We start from the raw sequence: 20,206 nt of genomic DNA, 5'->3' as shown, positions 1-20,206 counted from the left end.
TACACACGTGTGCCATCACATACAGGCACAGACCTGATGCATGCACACCCACACACAGATGCAGGCACACACTCACACAAGTACACACATGTGTTTATACACACTCATGCAGAGATCCACATACATCCACAACACAGCCTCATTCACATTCTCACATGCACGAGCACACACGTGTGCCTGTCCTCACAACCTCCGTGGGAGGCCAGCACCTCTCAGAGACAGCCCAGAGGTCCTTCTCAGGCTGCATCACGACATGGCATCTCCCCTCCGTGCACTATGGCCAATCCACAATTCAGGGTGTTCCTGTAGGGGCTGCAGTTCTGAGGCTCCAGGTTCTCCTCCAGGTTCTGCCCGTAGGCAGACTCCTGCACCTGTAGCTGGGCTGAGCTCGTTTTTCCCTGTCAACGGGGCCCACTCTCAGTTCCTAGAGGACGTTCTCGTCCCAGCCACACTGCACCTTAGAACACCGTGGCTCAGTGCACAGCCCTGGGGCTGGTTTTCCAGACAGTGGGCTGCTCTTGGCATCTTGTGTGACAGCATGGTCACAGGTGGGACTCCTTCCTCCTTCCAGGTCCCACGCAGGGGAGTGAGGTGATGCCATGTGTCTGCCCAGGGCAGATCTCCAGCACCTTGGAATTCTGCCTGACGCTCCGTTCATTTTCAGGGACATTTCACTGGAATTCCTTTTAGCTCAATCTCTTCTGTGATTTCTGAGAAAGATTTTTGCACACAAACTCATTAAGACCTCCAAGTTGACCTTTAGATACTTCACAGCTACTTAGCAGTATTTCATCTGGACATGACGCAGGTTCCTCTTTGAACCTGGCTTTACTCTCCACCGGAGTGGCATGCTCGGAATGTGAACTCAGTTTATATCATCCACCTCCGCAGCTGCCCAGCACCGGCAGGGATACGGCTCCAGGTTCTCAGAGCTGTTATTTTAAAAACCCTCTTCCAAACACATCGGCCTGTTCCACTGTCCAGGGAAGCTCTGCGCTCACCGGCTTGCTTCTCGGGCCCTTCTGCTGGCTCACCTTTGGCCTCTTTCAGTGGTGGATTCCCTGGGGAGGAGAGGGATGGCTTAGAATCAAAGAGTTTCTAGAAGCTTCTTTGTCCACTTTGATGTTTGGAAAATTCCACGATTGAAGAATAGAAAGTTCTTTTGTTTCTCTAGCTCTTCATTAATGACACATCCCCAGGAGGCCAAATGGTGGGACTAAGTCAACAAATTCCAAGTCTAGGAAGCAAATGCTTGGGCCTGCTTGTTTATGCAGCACAAGCACAGGTGGCATGGTGACAGGCTTCTACAAAAGGGGACAGCCTTCTCTAAGAGAGCTGTGCACAGAGGGGAAACAACGTCCCCTTCCCTCACCCTGCTCCCTGGCTTTGATGCTTGATTCTGGCTGTAGGTTCTTTCTGCTGCTCAAGTGTCTATCATGTGACCTTCAGCAGAGGACCCACTTGTGAGGCAAGCCTCCAGAGAGAGTTCAGGTGACTCGTGACCTCAATCTGCCGTCTGCGACGACCTTTGTGTCTCTAGGAGGAAGTGGGGCTTCCCCGCTGGAGGAAATGGCTTTTCACACGTTGTTATTCTACCACAAATGATCTCCAGATATTTTTATCAGCCTAATAAATAAGATTTTAGACAGCTTAAAGGGATTGCAAGGAACCACTGAGAGCAATCCCTAAGAGCATGCTTTTTGTTTGCAGAGATCTGGATTTGTAATAAAATGAAACCCTGATTCTCTGCATGCTTAGGGATTTGATGCTTTGGTTAATTTAATTTTCTGGACACATGAAAGTTAATCCAAGTGTTCATTTCAGCTCCTGTTGTTGAAAATCTCTGTAAAATGTGATGGCTAGAAAACAGAGATTCTGAAAAGGAAAATGTGGTCAATTCTACTGGTTTTTAGACTGAATGTGAGAACCTCAGGATTTGGTGGTACATTTTGGGGTGACTGCCTGGATCAGAATGACTCTGTAAGCTGCCTTTTACATGCAGGGGAGTTCCGGCCTTGATTGGTAAACCTAGCCTGTCCTCAGGCTGCAGCAGAGACAGCACCTGGCCCCAAGAGAGCTGCGGAAGCGGGGACGGTTCCCTGGGAAAAAAGCAAGAGGCCAGATTCTCTGGTGGCTGGAATTACAACACATGGATTTAGGAGCTGGGGGCAGGAGCTTTCTACATACCATATGGACTAAGGAACTGGCCTTAAGGGTGTGGAGGGAAGAGAAATCAAAATGGAGAGGCACTGGCTCAGGGACCCTAACGCTCACCAGATGTCAGACGTGCAGCAGCTGAGCCTTCGAGCTGGGCTGCAGGCATGCCCACTGGACGTGAACTGACCACTGAAACGTTGTTCACCTCATTGATCTGTGCAAGGGGCCCCTTCCCCAGAGCCTGGTGCGACACCCAGCCCTTCTTATGCACAGCTCCACTTCCGAGGAATCACCAAAGGCAGCTGCCATTTTGGAAAGTCTCGGAGCACATTTTCAAGATTGTTTGAATCTGCGTTTTCTTGGATCACAGTCCAAATTATCCCCCAATATAGTTCTTTTTGTTCTCAACGAGGTTGATTGTATTCTAGTGGATGCAGCGAGACTGAAGGATGGAGGCTGAGCTGCCCAGGTGCCCAGTGGCCACCAGCCCAGCCCCTCCTGGGGCCTGGGTGCATTTCTGCCATGACATCAGCGGGTCTCCTCTACCCTCTCCTTGCTGAGTGCCCGGCTCCTGCCTTCTGGCTTCACTACCTGCACAGCCAGAGGAATGCACGCCTCCGGACTGGGCGTCACCTGCCTCCCGGCTCCCACCCTGTGCTGTTCCCAGTCTGCAGGTCTCCTCTCCTGAAACGGGTCCCTCCGCTCTGCAGCCTGTGGACAGCATGAGTCCCTCCTGCCTCCCTCTGGCCCAGCCAGCTTATTCTTCAAAAAGACAAACTTTGGGCTGGAGAACACTGGCACTGACACACACAGCGTCCCCAGGAGGGAGCCTTGTGAAGAAGGCAGAGTTTGGGGCCACCCCAGGCCCGGGCAGCCGGAGCCACGGGGAGCTGGGACAGGCCAGAGCCTTCTGGGCTGTAAGAGAATCAGCTCCCCGCTGCTTCCTGCCATCCGGGTGGTGGCCCCGCGGTTACGGCAGCCCAGGAAAGGATCGCTCACTTATTCAGACTCTGTCAGCCTCTGTGAAATGACTTTGTGTGGTGTTTAGTCCTGTGTGATTTTGTCACGTGTGCATGCGTGTGACCACCACAGTGAAGACACGCAGCTAGCAACCCGTCACTAGGATCCCGCGGGCACCTCCTCCACAGCCACAGCCTCTTCTCGTCCTTCACCCCAAGCTCTGCCGACCACTCATCTCCTCCCCGTCTCCATAGCTCTGTCACCCCAGGAAGGCCACCTGAGAGCCACCTCGGCATGTGGCCTTCGAGGTGGGCTCCTTGCGCGATCCCTGGCCATCCAAGCCGCTGTCTGTGTTTGCAGCTCGCCACTTTTGACCCCACAGAGTGGAGGTTCCCAGGTTGTAGCCCCTCCCCGGGGGGATTATTTTGGTTATAAATAAACCTACGGGGGAGCGCTGGCTGGGACAGGGCTGAGCCTGTGTGCGGCTCTGTAGGAAAGCCCGGGGCTTTTCCAAGGTGACTCGGTGCTGCTTCACCAGCCACCAGCCCTGTGTGAGCCCTGCAGGTCCTTGTCCCCTGGGGGCCCTCGGTGTGGTCCTCTTTTCTTACTTGGGACACCCGACAGGCTGTGGCCTCCTATCTGGGCGTTTCCTGGCTTCTCACGTCATCTGTGCTTATGTTCCCCATGACATTCTCCCCTGCAAGGTATCTGCTCAGCCTTTCCTGCATTTTCAAGTTGGATTGTTTGTTCTTTGGCTAATGAGTTTTGAGAGTTCTTAGATTCTAGAGGCAGCCCTTTGTCAGACACAAAGTTTGCAAGTATTCTCTCCCAGTCTGTAGCTGGTTTTTTCAATCGCCTAACAGAGTCTCTCAAAGAGAAAACTGTTTGATTCTTTTTTTTTTTTTTTTGTACTAGGGATTGAACCCAGGGGCACTTAACCCCTGAGCCCTATTCCCAGCCCTTTTTATTTTTTATTTTGAGGCAGAATTTCACTAAGTTGCTTAAGGCCTCACTAAATTGTGGAGGCTGACCTTAAACTTGCCATCCTCCTGCCTCAGCCTCCTGAGTCTCTGGGATAACAGCTGTGTGCCACTGCACCCGGCAAAAGTCTTTGATTTTGATCAGATCTGGTGGATCCATCTTCCCTTTTCTGGATCTTACTTTGAGCATCAAGTCTAAGACCTCTTTGCCTCATCCTAGGCCCCTAAGATTTTCTCCTCTTCTTTATCTAAAAGTTTCTAGTTTTACATTTGAGTCCAAGATCTAGGTGAGCTCATTGTCTGCGGTGTGAGGTTTAGGTAAAGGTTAGAGGTTTTGGTCTGTGGATGCCCACAAGTGCCCTGCAGACTTTGAGTAATTGATTCCACAACTCCGTGGGCCTGTGCTTTGTCTTGTTTTTGCATTTTGCTTCCCCAGGAAGCCTGTGCTTGGGGGTTGGGGTGAGTAGGCAGATGGGGGCCACGGCATTCTGGGTTCAAATAACTCAACTAACTCAGCGTTTTAACCTCAGCTGCTGCCGTGAGGACAGAGGGAAGGTGTGATCCAGGAACTGCTCTGTAACCAGAAAGGCCCCAAGCAGGCGCAGATGGCTGTGAATACAACAATGGAACGGGACCTGCAGGTGTTTATGAGTCCAGTGTATTATAGAACATGTGGCTCGTGGACAGCTTTCAGTCACCCTTCCCCATGTAGGAATTCATTCATTTCCAGTTTAAAAAAAAAAAATCTGTCTATTCACCATCCATCCATCTATCAAATAAACCAGCATTTATGGATGAAACATTTTATTTATGTTTTTAAAAATATTTTTTCTTTAATCGTAGATGGACACAGTACATTTTACTTTTTATTTATTTTTACGTAGTGCTGAGGAGTGCACCCAGTGCCTCACGCATGCCAATCGAGCGCTCTACCCCTGAGCCACAAACCCAGCCCCCGTTTTATTGCAAGTATTCTCTCCCAGTTTGCCAAGGTTTTATTTTGTTTACATGTAAAGTGAAAATAAAAGTGAGAAGAGACACAGGTAGCAAAATAAAAGTATAGCTAGAAACAAAAATAATTGGAAATGAGGTCTGTCTTTATCATAATTTTGGTAATTTCTATAACAACAATTCTTCTTCAGGAACCCCAGATCCTAGCTTCAGGGTGAGCTTCCCTGGAGGGCAGCTGAATTGTCACCCTTTTACATGCCCCTGGGGGACCTGACCTGGGTGAAGGCTCCCAGCTCAATTCTGGTTTCCAAAAACCTGTTTTTACTGCCCCAACAGTGGTTCTGTCTTTCAAGGACAGCACAGGTCAACTCGGTCCATAGTGACAGATGTACAAACCTGAGGCTGATTTGTCTGCCTTTAATGGGTGATTGTGAAGGGAGGGGATGATGTGACAGGGACTGGGGGCGGGCCATTCCCCTCCTGAAGATGCACAAAGAATCGAGCTTGGGAGAGGCTGAGAGCGGCACGCTCCTCTGGGCTTAGGTAACACAAGGGCACTGCACCTCGGGGTGCTGGCTGGAGGGGGCCTTGGAGGCAGGCTTTCTGCACCCGCGGGGCGCCTGAGCACCTGGGTTTGCCCACCTGCCCGCAGTCCCCACCTGGCCTAATACGGCTGACTTTCTGCTGAGGACTCTACCCTCATTCTCCCCGCCTCCCCATCCTCCGGCCAGCTGGCATCTGATGTGCCCCAAACTCCTCACCCACGTCTTTGGGGCCCCTGAGTTTGCCGCCTCGGTGCAGGGTGTGGGTTCACCGCCTGGTGCCCCAGGCTCTTGGAGACCCGGTGTTTGGCCGTGGACTCTCATGTGGGCTCCCGTCAATGTCGGCATCCGCTTTCTGAAATGAAAACACACGGCTTGGGAGGGAGAAAGTTGTATTTCTTTTTAATAACAGTATTTTGCTTTTTAATTGAAAAAATAAAAGTGGTTCATCCAAATACCTCGACCTGAGCTCATCAGCAAAAAGGGGAGCAGGGGTGGGGGCTGGGGTTGGGGCTCAGTGGTAGAGGCTCACCTAGCTTGCACGAGGCACTGGGTTCCATCCTCAGCACCACGTAAATGTAAAATAAAGACACTGTGTCCACCTGAAACAGAATAAACATTAAATAAAGCCGGGGGGGCGGGGGGGGAGCTGGGCTGTGAGTGGCACTGGGCCCTGACGAAGGCAGCGAGCCAGCCTCCCGTGACGGCCAGCGTGGCCCCTGCAGGGACTTTTCCCTGCTTAGGTCAGGTCACGCTGGTGTCCGGCAGCTGAAGAATACCTGCCATTACCCCCGGATCCCAGCGGGTCTTGGAGGGCCTCCAGCTGTAAGAGTGCCCTTCGGGTGGCCGACACCCTCTGCCAAGGGCAGCCCCGCTCCAGCCCTGCGATTGCATCTGTAGAGAAGGAGGCAACTTCGACTCTTGTACAAACTTGAACTTCGCTCAGTGCTCATGGTCACCTCAAAGTGTGGGTGACCATGTCCATCCTGGGTGAGACACCAAGGGACCCGGGCTTTAGAAACTGCCACCAGTGTGGCTCTGGAGCGGGCCAGACCTTCTGTCTCCGGGGGCCAGCCTCCTTGGGGTGGGGCAGCTCCACACAGCCGGCCCCTGACCTTGAGGCAGGGAAGCAACCTTGGCAAACATCAAGTGTGGGCTTGAAGGCCCTGCTGTGGGCCGTGAGTGGGAGCAGGCAGGGCTGGGGACAGGGTGCTCTGCACAGCGGGCATTGTTGACCTTGTGAAATCTGCTTGGCTGGCTGCATCTCCGCGCTCAGCGTTTGCCCCTCTTGTGCCAACTCAGAGTCCCAAGAAAGTGAAAATAAACCGTGTGAGGACTTAAACAGACCCGGGTTTTCTGCCAGTGCCCCAGGAGAGGCCTCTGCCCACCACCTCATGGAGAATGGGCAGCTGCTCCTGAGGCTGGGCCCTCGTGGCCCGGCAGACCCTCCGGCTCCTGGTGGACTGCAAGCACTTTCCTGTGTGAGTGGCACAGCTGCACCTGCACTTGTCCCAACAACCTGGTAACTGATGCGCCAGGCTGTCCGGCTTCCATGTCAGGAAAGGATTCTGAGAAGTATGCTTTCCACCGTTCTGCAGCTGGGCTTAAAAGCCGCAGGCATTATGTGGCAAGACAAAGTCCACCTCAGAGACTCTCCAGAAGCCCGAGTTAGTTCTTTCTGGGCAGGGCGAGGTACGTACCAGGTCTTGGTCCTCCCTTCTTGGCCACTGTGTTCCTGAGCATGGGCCTTGGGCTCCTAGGGCCGGGCTAGGACCCTGGAACCCCAGGCAGCTCAGGCCAGCCAGGGACTGGCTGTCCTTGACACACCCCAGGGAGGCCCAGCAGGACGCAGACCCCAGCATGCAGAAGCGCCTGGCTCCCACCTGGGGAGACTGAGTCAGGGAAGGAGAGACAAGGTCCCGACCACCCTGAATGTCCACACTGGACTTCTAAAATGTGAAGGAAAGTTGAAACAACAGGGCACCACACCTACGGTCTCATTAACAAGGCGCCTCTTTTGCTCTCCCTCTACAAGTCATGATATTGGCCTGCACGTGCAGTACCCAGTTAATACATGCCACATTTGTGTTACGAATACCAGCTGGTCTACCCACATACCATCATAATACACTCGCACATCAGTACATATGCATGAGTGCAGGAATGTTTACATATTTTATAGCCTATATAAACTTTACAATGTACAGATATAACATAATTATATAAAATAAACACATATATTATACTCATGTATACATGTGTATATGTATGTATGCATATGTTATATGTCATATATATGCATGTACATTATGTGTGCATATAATTAGCTTTACATGCATGTATTTATAGATCATATGTTTTGCCTTGTTTACCTGAGTGTACATACACACTCTCCTGAGCAATTGGAATGTTGAAACTATTTGGAAGTTGCAGGTATCCTAACATGGCTTTTAAATGCCATGAATAAGGACATTTTTAATATACTCATCATGTCACTATTCCCCACAAGAAATTCACCTTTTGTATAATACTATTATTTTACATTCAGTCCATGTTCAAGGCCCACTACTTTGTTCATGAGTGTTTTTTTGTGGAGGGTACCAGGAATTGAACTCAGGGGCACCGGACCACTGGGCCACCTCCCCAGCCCTATTTTGTATCTTATTGGAGACAGAGTCTCACTGAGCTGCTTAGGGCCTCACTTTTGCTGAGGCTGACTTTGAACTCACGATCTTCCTGCCTCAGCCCCCCAGCTGCTGGGATTACAAGCTCATTCATGGATTACTGGCTCATTCATGGTGTCTGAACTCCAGTCAGGGATCATGAACCGGATCAGCAGCTGGGCTCTCACCCTCTCCACTCCCAGCAGCCCTCCTGTGCTCCCTCTGGCTTCCCTCCCTCCCTCCCTCCCTCACTTCTTTCTTCCATTCTGTGTGTGTGTGTGTGTGAGTGTGTGTGTCTATGTGGGTGTATATGAGTGTGTGTGTGTGTGTCTGTGTGTGTGTGTGCCTATGTGTGTGTGAGTGTGTGTGTGTGTCTATGGGTATGTGAGTGTGTGTGTGTCTATGTGTGTGTGAGTATGTGTGTGTGTGTGTGTGTCTGTGGGTATGTGAGTGTGTGAGTGTGTCTATGGGTGTGTGAGTGTGTGTGTGAGTGTCTATGAGTGTATATGAGTGTGTGTGTGTCTATGTGTGTGTGTGTGTGTATGGGTGTGTGAGTGTGTGAGTGTGTGTGTGTGTGTGAGTGTCTATGGGTGTTTTGGTTCTGGGGATTGAACTCAGTTAAGGTTAAGGGGTGCTTATCCACAGAGCTAACTTGTTTAGTGCCTCCCTAAGTTGCGGAGGCCGGCTTGAACTCGCCATCCTCCTGCCTCAGGCTCCCGAGCTGCTGGGATCCCAGGTGTGCCCGCTGCGCCCAGCTAGTTTGCTCTTTCACAGGTAATGTTTTCCAAGGGTCCAGGCTGGGCTCCCATTTTCCCCGCGTGTCCCGTGATTGGCGGGGCTGTCGCGCTGTTTCCTGGGGCTAGACTTAGGGGTAAGCAGTTCCAGCAGGGCTCCTGTGGGAGATGCTGTGTGTGGATCAGCCCATCCCAGCCAGAGGCGCCCAAGAGCCTGTTCCATTATTGATGGTCTTGTGTCACCTCTTACAAATGCATACTGCCCCCCGGGAACCCCCTGTGGGGTGAAGATCCCCCACCAGTGTTTAGTAGTTTGGGGTCTATGAATACACTCGCATCACCCCCGATTTGGCCCATGGAGGCTCTTCAAGGCAGCCTTTCTCACGTGCCCCTGTCCTTGGGCTCGTCCTTCTTTCTGAGGCTGTTAGGAGCCTCAAGGGGATCCTGCAGCCCCCTGCTCTGGGCCTGGGATCCTCTCCCTCTGGTGGAGATTGGTGTTTAGAAACCAACTCTGGGCACCAGGTGTGCTCACTGCTGTCGGGCCTCAGGGCTTCCTTCCCTTTCCAGTGGGAGGAGACAGGAAGCAGATTTAGCAAACAAAGGTCCTGAGTTCAGCTGGTGCTGGGGATTCAGCTCAGTGGGGAGCAGGCCCAGTGTGCTCAAGCCCCTGGGTCCAATCCCACACCCAAAAAACAACCGTGAGTCTATGCGATGATGTCCTTACCTGCATTCCAGCTCAGCAGGTTCCTCTCACACCCCAACCAACAGCAGGTCACTCTCTCCCGTGGCCAGAGCTGGCGCTCCTACGTCCACCTGGTTCTCATCGCCTGACCCTACTACAGATGCGAAGTGGTTTTAGGACGACTACGCTACTGAACACAAAGCTATCAAGTACCTGGCAACACCACTGAGTCCTGAAACATCACAGTAGGGCGACTTCTCACAAGGCACTCGCATCGCTCTGCTGCAGTGTGGAGATGCTGTCAATCTGACGTACGGTTAGGTCATCCATCCGTTTCTGCTCACAGTCAAAATAAAGCAAATAAATACCCATCAAAAGGTGTAAAAAAAATAGAAGGGTTACTCTGTAGGGAGTATGTGCCAACTCCATGACAACAGGAAATATGACTTACTTAGAGAATTAAAATGTAAATTTTATTTCAATTAAGGAGATGTCATTGCTCCAAGACGTAGGTGATACAAAATTGGCTGGACTCAGAGGATATTGACATTTTGATTTTCTGACACTGCTGTTTTGAGCAGTCTTCAGGAAGCTAGAGAGATTTCATCAACGTTCACACAATAAAGGCAATGAGGAGCCCCCAAATAGGATTATGGATCCGCTAAGGAAAGGAAAATATTGCCCATGAACACAAAAGCACCTGGTGATTTCCATAGATCAAAATAAAATAAATCCCTGTCTTAGTCCAATTTGAGTTGCTTTAACAAAATTCCCAGGGCTCGGAACTTTATACCAAAAAGAGATTTATTTGGCTTATGGTTCAGGAGACTCAAGAGCATGGTGCTGGCCTCTCATGGGCTCTGGCGAGGGCCTGGTGGCAATGGCAGGAGTGCCTTTGGAAAGGGACCAGGGAAGATGCACAGCTTCATTATAACCACCCTTCTCTCAGAACTAATCCACTCCCGGGAGACCTGACCCATCCCAGGAGACAGAGCTGATCCAGTCACGAGGCTAGAGACCCGGTGACCAGGAGACCCAGCCTTTACAGGCCCCCCACCTCAGCACACCAGGCTGGGACCAAGCTGGCAATACAGGAGCCTTTCGGGGGATCCACCCGTCCAAATCATGACCACCGGGTATCCCCACTCGGACTTGCTGGGCAGTTTTCAACAGGTGGGAAGGGCAGGGGTGACTGGGGAGAGCTGCAGCAAGGCAGCCTGCAGGTGTAAGGGTCCGGTGAACGTTGGAGGAAGAGACCACCAAGAGACCGACTCATGCAACAGCAAAAGGGGTTTATTGAGGATCCAATCGAGCGCGCTGGGGCTCCAGGCTCACTCAAGACGGGAGAGCGGCCAAGAGCCCCGAGCAGGGGTTGAGCAGTGCTTAAGTACACTTTTTTAGGGAGTGCAGGGGCTTGACATACATCACAGTTTCCTTTAACAAATCACCATACACCACGGGAAAATCAAACAACAATTCCCAAACATGATTAGTCCGTTCATTGGCGGGAACAGGTCAGGTGGGGGTGATAGGTCAGTCCTAAGGAGGGGGGTACCTTCAAACTGATTGGTTTGGGCCCTGAATGCCTACGTGCCAAGCTGCACAGGGTCCAGGTTATTTAACAACTCAATGGTCAGTACCGGGCATTGTCTTAACTGCCTCAGGAATTTCAGGTTCTGTGTGCAGTTCAGAAACTTTACAATACCTAGTCCTTTACATTTCAACTCAGGCTTTGCAGCTTAGAAACTTTACCCTTTCACAGGGGGCGTGGGGTCGGTCACTCCTGTGGCCTCGCTGGCCCCGCACGGTCTCTCCTGACGGAGAACATGGTGGGCTTTGACTTAGAATGGCTCTGACCCGGAGTTTGACGGCTTGGCTGCTGCTGTAAATCCCTATTTTCCCCCACACAAGATGCTAATTAGCATTTTGATTCTTATGTGACTCACGAATTGTAGAGTTTTAAAACATTGTGTAATTTCTTTGACTGTGATTCAAATAACGGTGGTGACCTCCCCAGGAGTGACTGCAGTTCAGTTTTATCTGAATGAAACTGAAACATCAGATGGAGCGGAAGACACTCCTGCACCTGCGGGGACAGCCCAGCCCCGGTGTCCGGGAGCCGCCCAGGTTCCCTGAGCGGCTGTTTAACTTCACCTAGCCAGGGCCGATTCACCATCCCGTTTCCCTGGAGACCATTGATAGGATTTCAAAACACTTCAAAACAATGGGACCCAGGCTCCGGAGGTTTCCCGGTTGCCGAGGAAACCATCTCTCTTTTGGCTGCCGAGTGGAGGCAACGGAGACTCCTACACGCCTCGAGCAAAGCAGACGGTGAGGACCAGCCCAACCCAGAGGAGGATCCAGGTGCTCCTGTCCCTCGCCCCTGGATTTTGTGCACCACCCAAGTGTGACTCCCTGCCAGGACCAGAGGGCTGACACCGGCACCTCGACCTCCTCCAGCCGCTGGAGGTGTAGACTCCTGGGAACCCAGGGCCCTGCAGGGCTGCGCCTGGCTCTCCCTCTCTGTTATCCAGGTCATCGATGGCAGCCCAGCCTGCAGCTCAGGGTCCCACCCTCCCCTTTTGTCCCTGCCCACGGCCCTGACTGAGGGGGAAGGCGTGAGACGGGAGGCAGGGGAGGGAGTGAAAACCCGCCCTGGGGCCCTGCGAGGGAAGCCGCAGCAGATCCACCTCACTGAAGGGCCAGGTGCTCCTGGGGCCTGCTCCTCCCGCCTCCTCGCCTCCTGGGGTGGAAGCAGGTGCAGCTCTGGAGGAGGGTGTCTCCTGGGTGACAGCCGCCGGGGGGTGGGGGCAGGACTGAAGATCTGTCCCAGGGCCAGGGCGGGGAACCGTGTGGGGCCCTGGCCCTGAATGCGGGAGTGAGCCCCCGCAGGGAGAAGGGGTGTCCAGGAGGGTCCTCCAGGGAAGGGCCTGGGGAGTGTAGCCCAGGGCGGGTGGCCTCTGCACAGGCTCCACTCCTTAAGGAATGGACACAGACTCCAGATCGTGAACTGCACGTCCAACTCAGCTTCTCGAGCTGCTTCAGGGACCTCGGACTGGCCTTGGGCGGAGGCTGGAGGGAACCCGACCTCATGTCCAACAAGCTGCCCTCTTGGGAGCAAATCTCCCTCCGTCCCTGTGCCAAGGAGCACAGCTGTCCACTGAGGAGGCTCATCCCAGCTGCTTGGCCTCGCACAGTGTCCCCTCAAGTCGAGGAACGTGGGTGCCAGGTGGTGGCCTGAGACCCCCCCCAGCTCATCTTCCACACCCAGCCCAGCCCGGCCCCACTCCGCATTTCTTCAGACTCCTGCTTTATCCCCTGGCTCCTGGGAGAAGGAAGGGCCTGGCTTCTTCCAAGAAGGCACATGGAGCAGCCACGGCCTTCAGCAGAGGCACAGGCAGAGCCTGCCTGGACCCAGCAGCTCCACGTCCTCCGCCCTGAGCTCAGGGCCCAGGGCAGCCGACTCCCGCACACAGCTCCTGGGGAGGGGCGTCTTTCCTCCTCATTTTAAGAAGCCGGAAATATTATCTGAGGCTTTGTTCAGAACCTCCACCCCCACTTCCCCGCCATCCCTGTCCCCAGCGACTGCCCCGCCCTCTTGGCACCCCAACTCCTGCTCTTCCTGAGGGAATGCCCCCTGCTGTCCAAACCCATCCTAGTAAGAAAGAAGAGTACCTTTGCCAATGATGGTAAAACAGTGTTTGGGTGCTGGGGTGCACTGACTGTTCAGTGGGAGAGAAGAACACAGCTGGGGAGTCGGCAGGGGTGTGCTGAGTGAGGCAGGAGGTGGCTGGGGCGAGGAGCAGGGCAGGAGCTGGCAGTCTCATAATTGTGAACATAGGCACAAATATCTCTCAAAATGTTTAAAATGAATTAAACATCCTATGGAAAGTGAGTACCTCCTTCACTGTGCTGGCTTTTGAGGGGCACAGTTTTCCCTTGGGGGGCCTTTCTGGGACCCAGGGCTGGAGTGGGGACAGGATTTCTCCTTCTCAGCCCCTGGTCTTGCACCATTTCCGGTGCTCCTGCCGTGAAAGTTCACATGTGACTGCTCCCCCCAAGGCCACTCACCACCGGACAGTGAGAAAAGCCTCTTCAAGTCGGCTGCTGACAAAACCTGTGAAAAACATGCCCGGCTCCAGCCTTGCCCTCCATCTCCACCTCCGGGAGCATCTCTGGGAGGGGAGCGGAGCACCTGCCGGTCAAGTCCTCTCAGTCCCTGGGACCAGGAGCCACAGGGCAGCAGTAGCCTGGAGCTGCTCATCTGTCCATCCTGCAGGTTGCCCAGGGCCAGCCTTCTTCAGGAGAGAGGGCCCCAGCTTCCTGGAACAGGCTTTCAGAGTTTTCTTTTTCCTCCCTCCCTCCCTGCCTCCCTCCCTCTCTCCCTTCCTCCCCCTCTCTCTCCCTCCCTCCCTCCCTATCTCCCTTCCTCCCTCTCTCTCTCCCTCCCTCTCTCCCTTCCTTCCTCCCTTCCTCCTCTCTCTCTCTCCCTCCCTTCCTCCCTCCCTCCCTTCCTTCCTCCTCCCTCTTCCCCTCCCCCCTCTCTCTCTCCCTCCCTTCATCCCTCACTCCCTCCCTCCTCCCCTCCCCCCCTCCCCCCACTCTCCCCCCCTTCCTTCTTCCTTTCTTCCCCTAGCAGTGCTGGGGATTGAACACAGGTCTACTGTCTCCTTTCCTCTATGCCATTTATTTATTTATTTATTCTGGTACTGGGGATTGAACCAGAGGGGCTTAACCACGGAGCCACACCCCAGCCCTTTTTATATTTTATTTTAAGACAGGGTCTTGCTAAGTTGCTTAAGGCCTTGCTAAGTTGCTGAGGCTGGCTTTGAACTTGGGATCTTCCTGTTGAAAGGGTAAAGCTTCTAAGCTGCAAAGCCTGAGTTAAAATGTAAAGGACTAGGTATTGTAAAGTTTCTGAACTGCACACAGAACCTGAAATTCCTGAGGCAGTTAAGACAATGCCCAGAACTGATCATTGAGTTGTTTAATAACCTAGGACCCTGTGTAGCTTGGCACATAGGCATTCAAGGCCCAAACCAATCAGTTTAAATGTGTACCCTGCTTAGGAGTGACCAATCACCCCCGCCCGGCCGGTCCCGCCAATGAATGTGCTAATCATGTATGAGAGTTGTTGTTCAATTTTCCCGCGCCTCATGATGATTTGTTCTGATGTATGCAAAGCCCCCCCCCGCCCTCCCCAAAAAAGTGTGCTTAAGCACTGCTCGACCTCTGCTCTGGGCTGCTCTCCCTTCTTGAGTGAGCCTGGAGCCCCAGCGCGCTGGAATGGATCCCCAATAAATCCCCTTTTGCTGATTGCATGAGCCAGTCTCTTGGTGGTCTCTTCCTCCTACGTTCGCGGGACCCTTACACTGTCTGAGCCTCCCCCAGGGTGCTGGGGTCATAGGTGTGGGCCATCACACCTGGCCAATTCTTTTCTTTTTTCTTTTAAAGTCTCTTGGCAAAACTGACCCTCTGGTGGCGTGCCGTCTTAGCTCTCTGGAAGTATCGACCTCATTGCTCTACGCTGGTCTTTTGGCAGGGCCAGGGCATAGCTGGCTGGACTTCCCTGAGCCCATCCTAGTTCAGAGAGATGGGACGTGTCCCTGTGGCTGTCTGAAGGGCCACCCCACGACCCCACCATGGGTACATTTGCTGCAAGGCCTTGGGGCTCCCTGGGAGATGCCCACCCCAAGAGGAGCCCAGCAGGGACCCCTGGCGGGTGAGGCGGCCTGGAGGGGAGGCCACCCGAGTCAGTCTGTCCACAGACCGCCCTTGAAGGCCCACCTGTGTCCCAGGAAGAGGGTACAACTGCGGAGGTGAGTCAGAACACGCTTCCTGTCGCTCCCTTCCTCCCCTGACCACAGTGGGGGTGCACAGTCCGGGGCCCTGCAGCAGGTCCCTCGTAGGGACTGAAGTGACTCTCCCGCAGCCCTGGTGGCTCTAAGATGTTGACCTTGGTGGCAGATTCCTCAGCAGGAGCCAGAACAGGGCCAGGTGTCTCATGCCTCCCTGCAGCCCGGCCCATGGGCCAGTCCTGGAGCCGTGCCTGGGTTTCTGCATCAAACAGTCAGACCTGGATGGGCAGAGGAGCCAAGGAGCAGGCGGAGACCTGGTGCCGCAGAGGCTGACGGGAGCCAGCCGCAGGCCGGAGGAGCAGGCCAGAGGAGGAGCCCACGCAGGCAACAGCTGCCCAAAACATTCACCAAGTAAAAACCCAAACCAAAGCCTCTCGGCCCGGGCTGGCCAGGATGTTTGGAGTCCTAAGTCTAAGGAGAGCTAGACCCGCAGGTGAGGGCTCCTGCGAAGCCACCCGTGGAAGGGCCAGGCCGGCGGCCACTAGCCCCCATCCTCTCTCAACATCAAGCCGAGGTTTGAATGTGGTGTGTCCGAGGGTCCACTGCGGTGGAAGGTGTGGTCCCCGGTGGCCGGATCCCAGGGTGGCATGGTTGGGAGGTGCCCGAGCCTTCCGGGTGGGCTGGGGCATGAGGGGTTTATAGGGACCCCTAGGGTGGTCCTCACGAGGGCAGTTATAAAGGGACCACCGCCCCTGCTCATCTTCCCTTCCTCCGCACCTGCTGGGGTGGGACCACCGCTTCTCTGCCCACTCCTGCCATGAAGTGCAGTCAGCAGAGGGGAGGGACCCTGTGTCTCCACCACCCCTGTGGGACGTCACAGCACCCCCTGTGGAGCAGCACTGTCCATAGACTCCAGATCTGTCTGCCCACCAGGAGACACAGGGGACAGAGCCACCACAGGACCCCTGACCTTTCAACCCGCCAAATCCAAAAGTGAGCCAACGACCGAGAATGTCTCCAACAGGCAGTCGGCGTGGGAAACGCAGAGCGGGACAGCCTGCTGAGACCACAGGAGGATGGAGACTAGGGAGCTGACAGCAGGGGACAGGCAAAGGAACCAGCGCCACACTGTAGGGACAATCAGGGAAAAACAGAGAGAGCCGTCATCAGATAACACTAAGGAGTTATCGCTGACCTCCTGGTGACATAGGGTGTTGTGAGTGCTTAAACTTTAATCCCTGACTTGTTAGAAATACAGACTGGAATGTGAGCAAAATGACATGTTTTAAACACACACACACACACACACACACACACACACACACACACACGTGTGTGCACACAGAGTTTAAGAAAGACAACTCAAAGAACAGAATGTGGGTAATGGTTGGGGTAGCTGATGGCACTTGCGGTTCATTCTATCATTCCTGTACTTTCATGTGCGACTGGGGAGCACATGGAGAGAGGTGGATTTTGAGAGAAAGAAGATGGTTCCATTTGAGTACACCTGATCTTAAATGCCTTTGGGTCTTCCAAACAGCAAGGGAACCCACTGCGCACTCACTCTGATGGCTACAGTCAAGAAGTGAGATCATAACAAGTGCTGGTGAAGGTGTGGAAAAGTCGTGACCCTGTGCACAGGGTGGTGTGCAGACAGGTGGCAGAGCAAGTGGTGCAGGGCGACGGAGGCAGCATGGGGCGTCCTCGGAACCCAAGAACAGAATCACCATGGAGCCAGCCACCCTGCCAGGGAAAGAAAATGCAAAAGAAACCAGGTCTCCAGGTACACTCTCACACCCACGCTCATCCCAGCCCTATCCACAGTATCCACAAGGTAGAAGCCACCCTGAAGCCACTGATGGTAGTGGATAAATAAAACGTGGGGTAACCCATCAACGAAGATCATTCAACCTCGGCAAGGAGTGAGAGGTGGGTCTTGAACACACTACGCAGCGTGAAAAAAGTCAGTCACAAAAGACCACGTGTTCTAGGATTCCTGGACTTTGCTCTGGAGACGGAAAGGACACTGGTGGTTGGCTAGGGGTGGGCAGAGAGGGGGAGGGTGGAGTGTGGTAGAGAAAATTGTTCTCAGGTTGATGGTACAGAGGCTTGCACGTATTCCAGAATGTTTTCCACTGGGTCTGCACTTTGATGGGTGGATTGTACCATAAGTGAACTAAAAACAAACAAAAAACTCTTAAAATACATAAAATTAATGTACCCAAAACATCCATGGAAATCCAGGATTGGACTGAGCGTGACCCCGATGTTGGTGGAGCTCACGAGGACTTTCTTCGTCCCATCTACCTCTTTGGAGACACAAGTCTCTCTTAATGTGCACACGCTTTCTGATGCATTTTAGTGAAATTAAATGTAAATTGCTCACTGTTTCCATAATTCATTATGTGCAGCCTCAATTACATAATTAATGACTCAAATTGCTGTTAGGGCTGCTGGTGGCAGTGCTAACAAACAGCAGCTGCCAGCCACGAGTGACATTGGACAGGCAACAGCATTCAACAGAAGTGTCCATCACGCACATTCTGCCCACCACGTGCTTTAGAGAAACCACCCTCTTCACAGCCCATGTGGACAAGCCAGTGTGCCACAGGTGTCTGCCCTTTCCGGCCACATGTGCAGGCATGTCACACACACATGAGGGGACTGAACCAAGGGATGGGAGCTGGGGGAAGCTGCCACCATCAGATCCTCTTCCCCAAGATTTGTGGCCACACAGTCGGAATCATCAGCTGCCTGGGGTGAGGTAGGAATGTGCTACTGACTTGGAGGCTGGGCCCACTGGAAGATGAACGAGTGGACGGGCAGTGTGGGCTCTGCAGGGAGGAAGGAGAGTGAGGGGCAGTGGGCCACAGTGGACTCACGCTGCCTTGGTTCCTGGTGGCTTTCCAGTTCTGGGAGAGTCCTTCCAGAGTCGTGGCAGTGTCCTTGCACTTAGCCAGCATAAGATGCCGTGTGTCCATGAACATTGTAAACCCCTTTGTGTGTTTTTTTTTTTAAATAATGTTTATTTATTTATTTATATTTTTGGGTACTAGAGCTTTAACCCAGGGGTGTTTTACTACTGACCACTCCCCAGCCCTTTTTACTTAATTTAAATTTGAGACAGGGTCCCACTGAGTTGCTAGCTTGCTGGGGCTGGCCTCAAGCTTGGTCTCCCAGCCTCCCCCTCCTGAGTTGCTGAGATTCCAGGCATGGCCCTGTGCCTGGTGGTAAACCTCTCTTGACAAAGCACTTGAATGGGCTTCTCTCTCAGAACCCAGTGGATTCTGTAATGACGTGTTTCGTCTTTGTCCTCAGTTCCCGGTGAAGCTCCTAAGACCCTAGGGAATCTCTGGAGCAAGGGGAGTGCCTCCTGCATGCTCATGGGATGTCTCCTGGCTGGCAGCCCCTCCATAGCTTCCGGATGGGAACTGACCACAAGAAAGATCAAGGCAGGATTAGAGTTGGGACTTCCAGCCCCACCTCAAATCTCCTGGGAGGGAGAAGGACTGAAGATGGAGGTGATGAGCAATGGACAGTGATTTAATAAAAATGCCTGTAACACGAAGCTTCCACCAGAGGAAAGTTTAGGTGGCTGGTGCCTGGAGGCTCCCGAGGGGGCTGCCCCCTGAGAAAGCAGGGGGTCTCTGAGCCCCTGCCAACATCCTTGTCCTATGCATCTCTCCACAGCGTCCTTTGTAATGTCCTCTGTGATAAACAAGTGAACTGCACTCTGCAAGTGCCCTAAAAAATTAATTGAGCCTGAGGAGAGGGTTGTGAGAGCCCGATTTATAGGCAGTAAGTCAGAAGCACAGGCCACAAACCACACTTGTCATTGGTGGAGACTGGCCCTCAACTTCTGGGGTCTGACACTCTCTCCATGTAGATAGCAGGGGAACTGAGTTGAGTTTGAGGATGTGGGGTGGTGCTCTTACAGAGCTGGTTGCCGGTGGGGAGAAATCCCTACCCATTTTAGTGCCCAGAGGTCACAAAAATATTCTGTGTTGGTGTGTTAGTGGGGAGATGGTGGGACGAACTGTCTTTCCCCCCGTGACTCCTGGTTGATAAGGATGTGCTGATGGGGTAGCTAACACATTTCAAGCCGACTGTGTTTGGTGTATAAGTCACATACAGGACACCGTAGGGAATAGGGTGAGAATGAAAGAAGGCGCAGAGCAGCGGCCTCGCCACCCAGTACCCCATTCCTAGGTGTTCCCTCACACAGAGATGTAGGTGTTCGTCCACACAAAGTCTTACCCGTGAGCCACCCTCGCACGGTGACCTCCCAAATATCAATCATCAGGTCAGCAGACAAACAAACCGTAGCACACCCCGGAAGAAGGACGCTACTCCTTAATGGAAAGAGGGAGAAGTACCAATTCTTACAGCAACACAGGTGACCCAGAAACTGTGCCGTGTTGAGGAGAAGCTGACGAGTGCTTGCCTGGGTTTGGAGCAGGGGAATGAGATCGATTATAAACAGCCAAGTGGACCCTTTTGGGAGCAATGAAATTATTTGGCTTCTTGAATTTGTGGCAGTGTACATGGCAGATAGTGTCGAAACAGGTTGTACTCTTCAAAGGACCATGAAATCATCCTTCAATGAAGTTAATTTAGTAAGAAAGAAGGAAATGACAAAATTATCATACATGCTATAAAAATTCTTAGGATGTATTTTTGGGTTCTTCATAGTCTTTGGAGCTGTGATATTATTTCTCATGTGAAAATACCTAGATTTA

The 20,206-nt window shown here is 53.0% G+C and overlaps 1 protein-coding gene across 1 annotated transcript in view; it reads right to left on the bottom strand.

Annotated features, from left to right (window-relative positions):
- Positions 1 to 4,884: 4,884 nt before the first annotated feature.
- Sh3bp4 (SH3 domain binding protein 4) overlaps positions 4,885 to 20,206 on the bottom strand; it is a 95,431-nt gene continuing 80,109 nt past the window's right edge. The window contains exon 4 of the mRNA XM_078018272.1: positions 4,885 to 5,945. Within this exon, the coding sequence (XP_077874398.1) occupies positions 5,859 to 5,945 (87 nt within the window). The 3' untranslated portion in view covers positions 4,885 to 5,858. The remainder of the gene's footprint in view (positions 5,946 to 20,206) is intronic.

Source organism: Ictidomys tridecemlineatus, chromosome 7 (genome assembly GCF_052094955.1).
Source record: "Ictidomys tridecemlineatus isolate mIctTri1 chromosome 7, mIctTri1.hap1, whole genome shotgun sequence".
Taxonomy (NCBI): Eukaryota; Metazoa; Chordata; class Mammalia; order Rodentia; family Sciuridae; genus Ictidomys; species Ictidomys tridecemlineatus.
The sequence above is the reverse complement of the archived record's forward strand: the minus strand, read 5'-3'. Positions and strand labels throughout refer to the sequence as shown.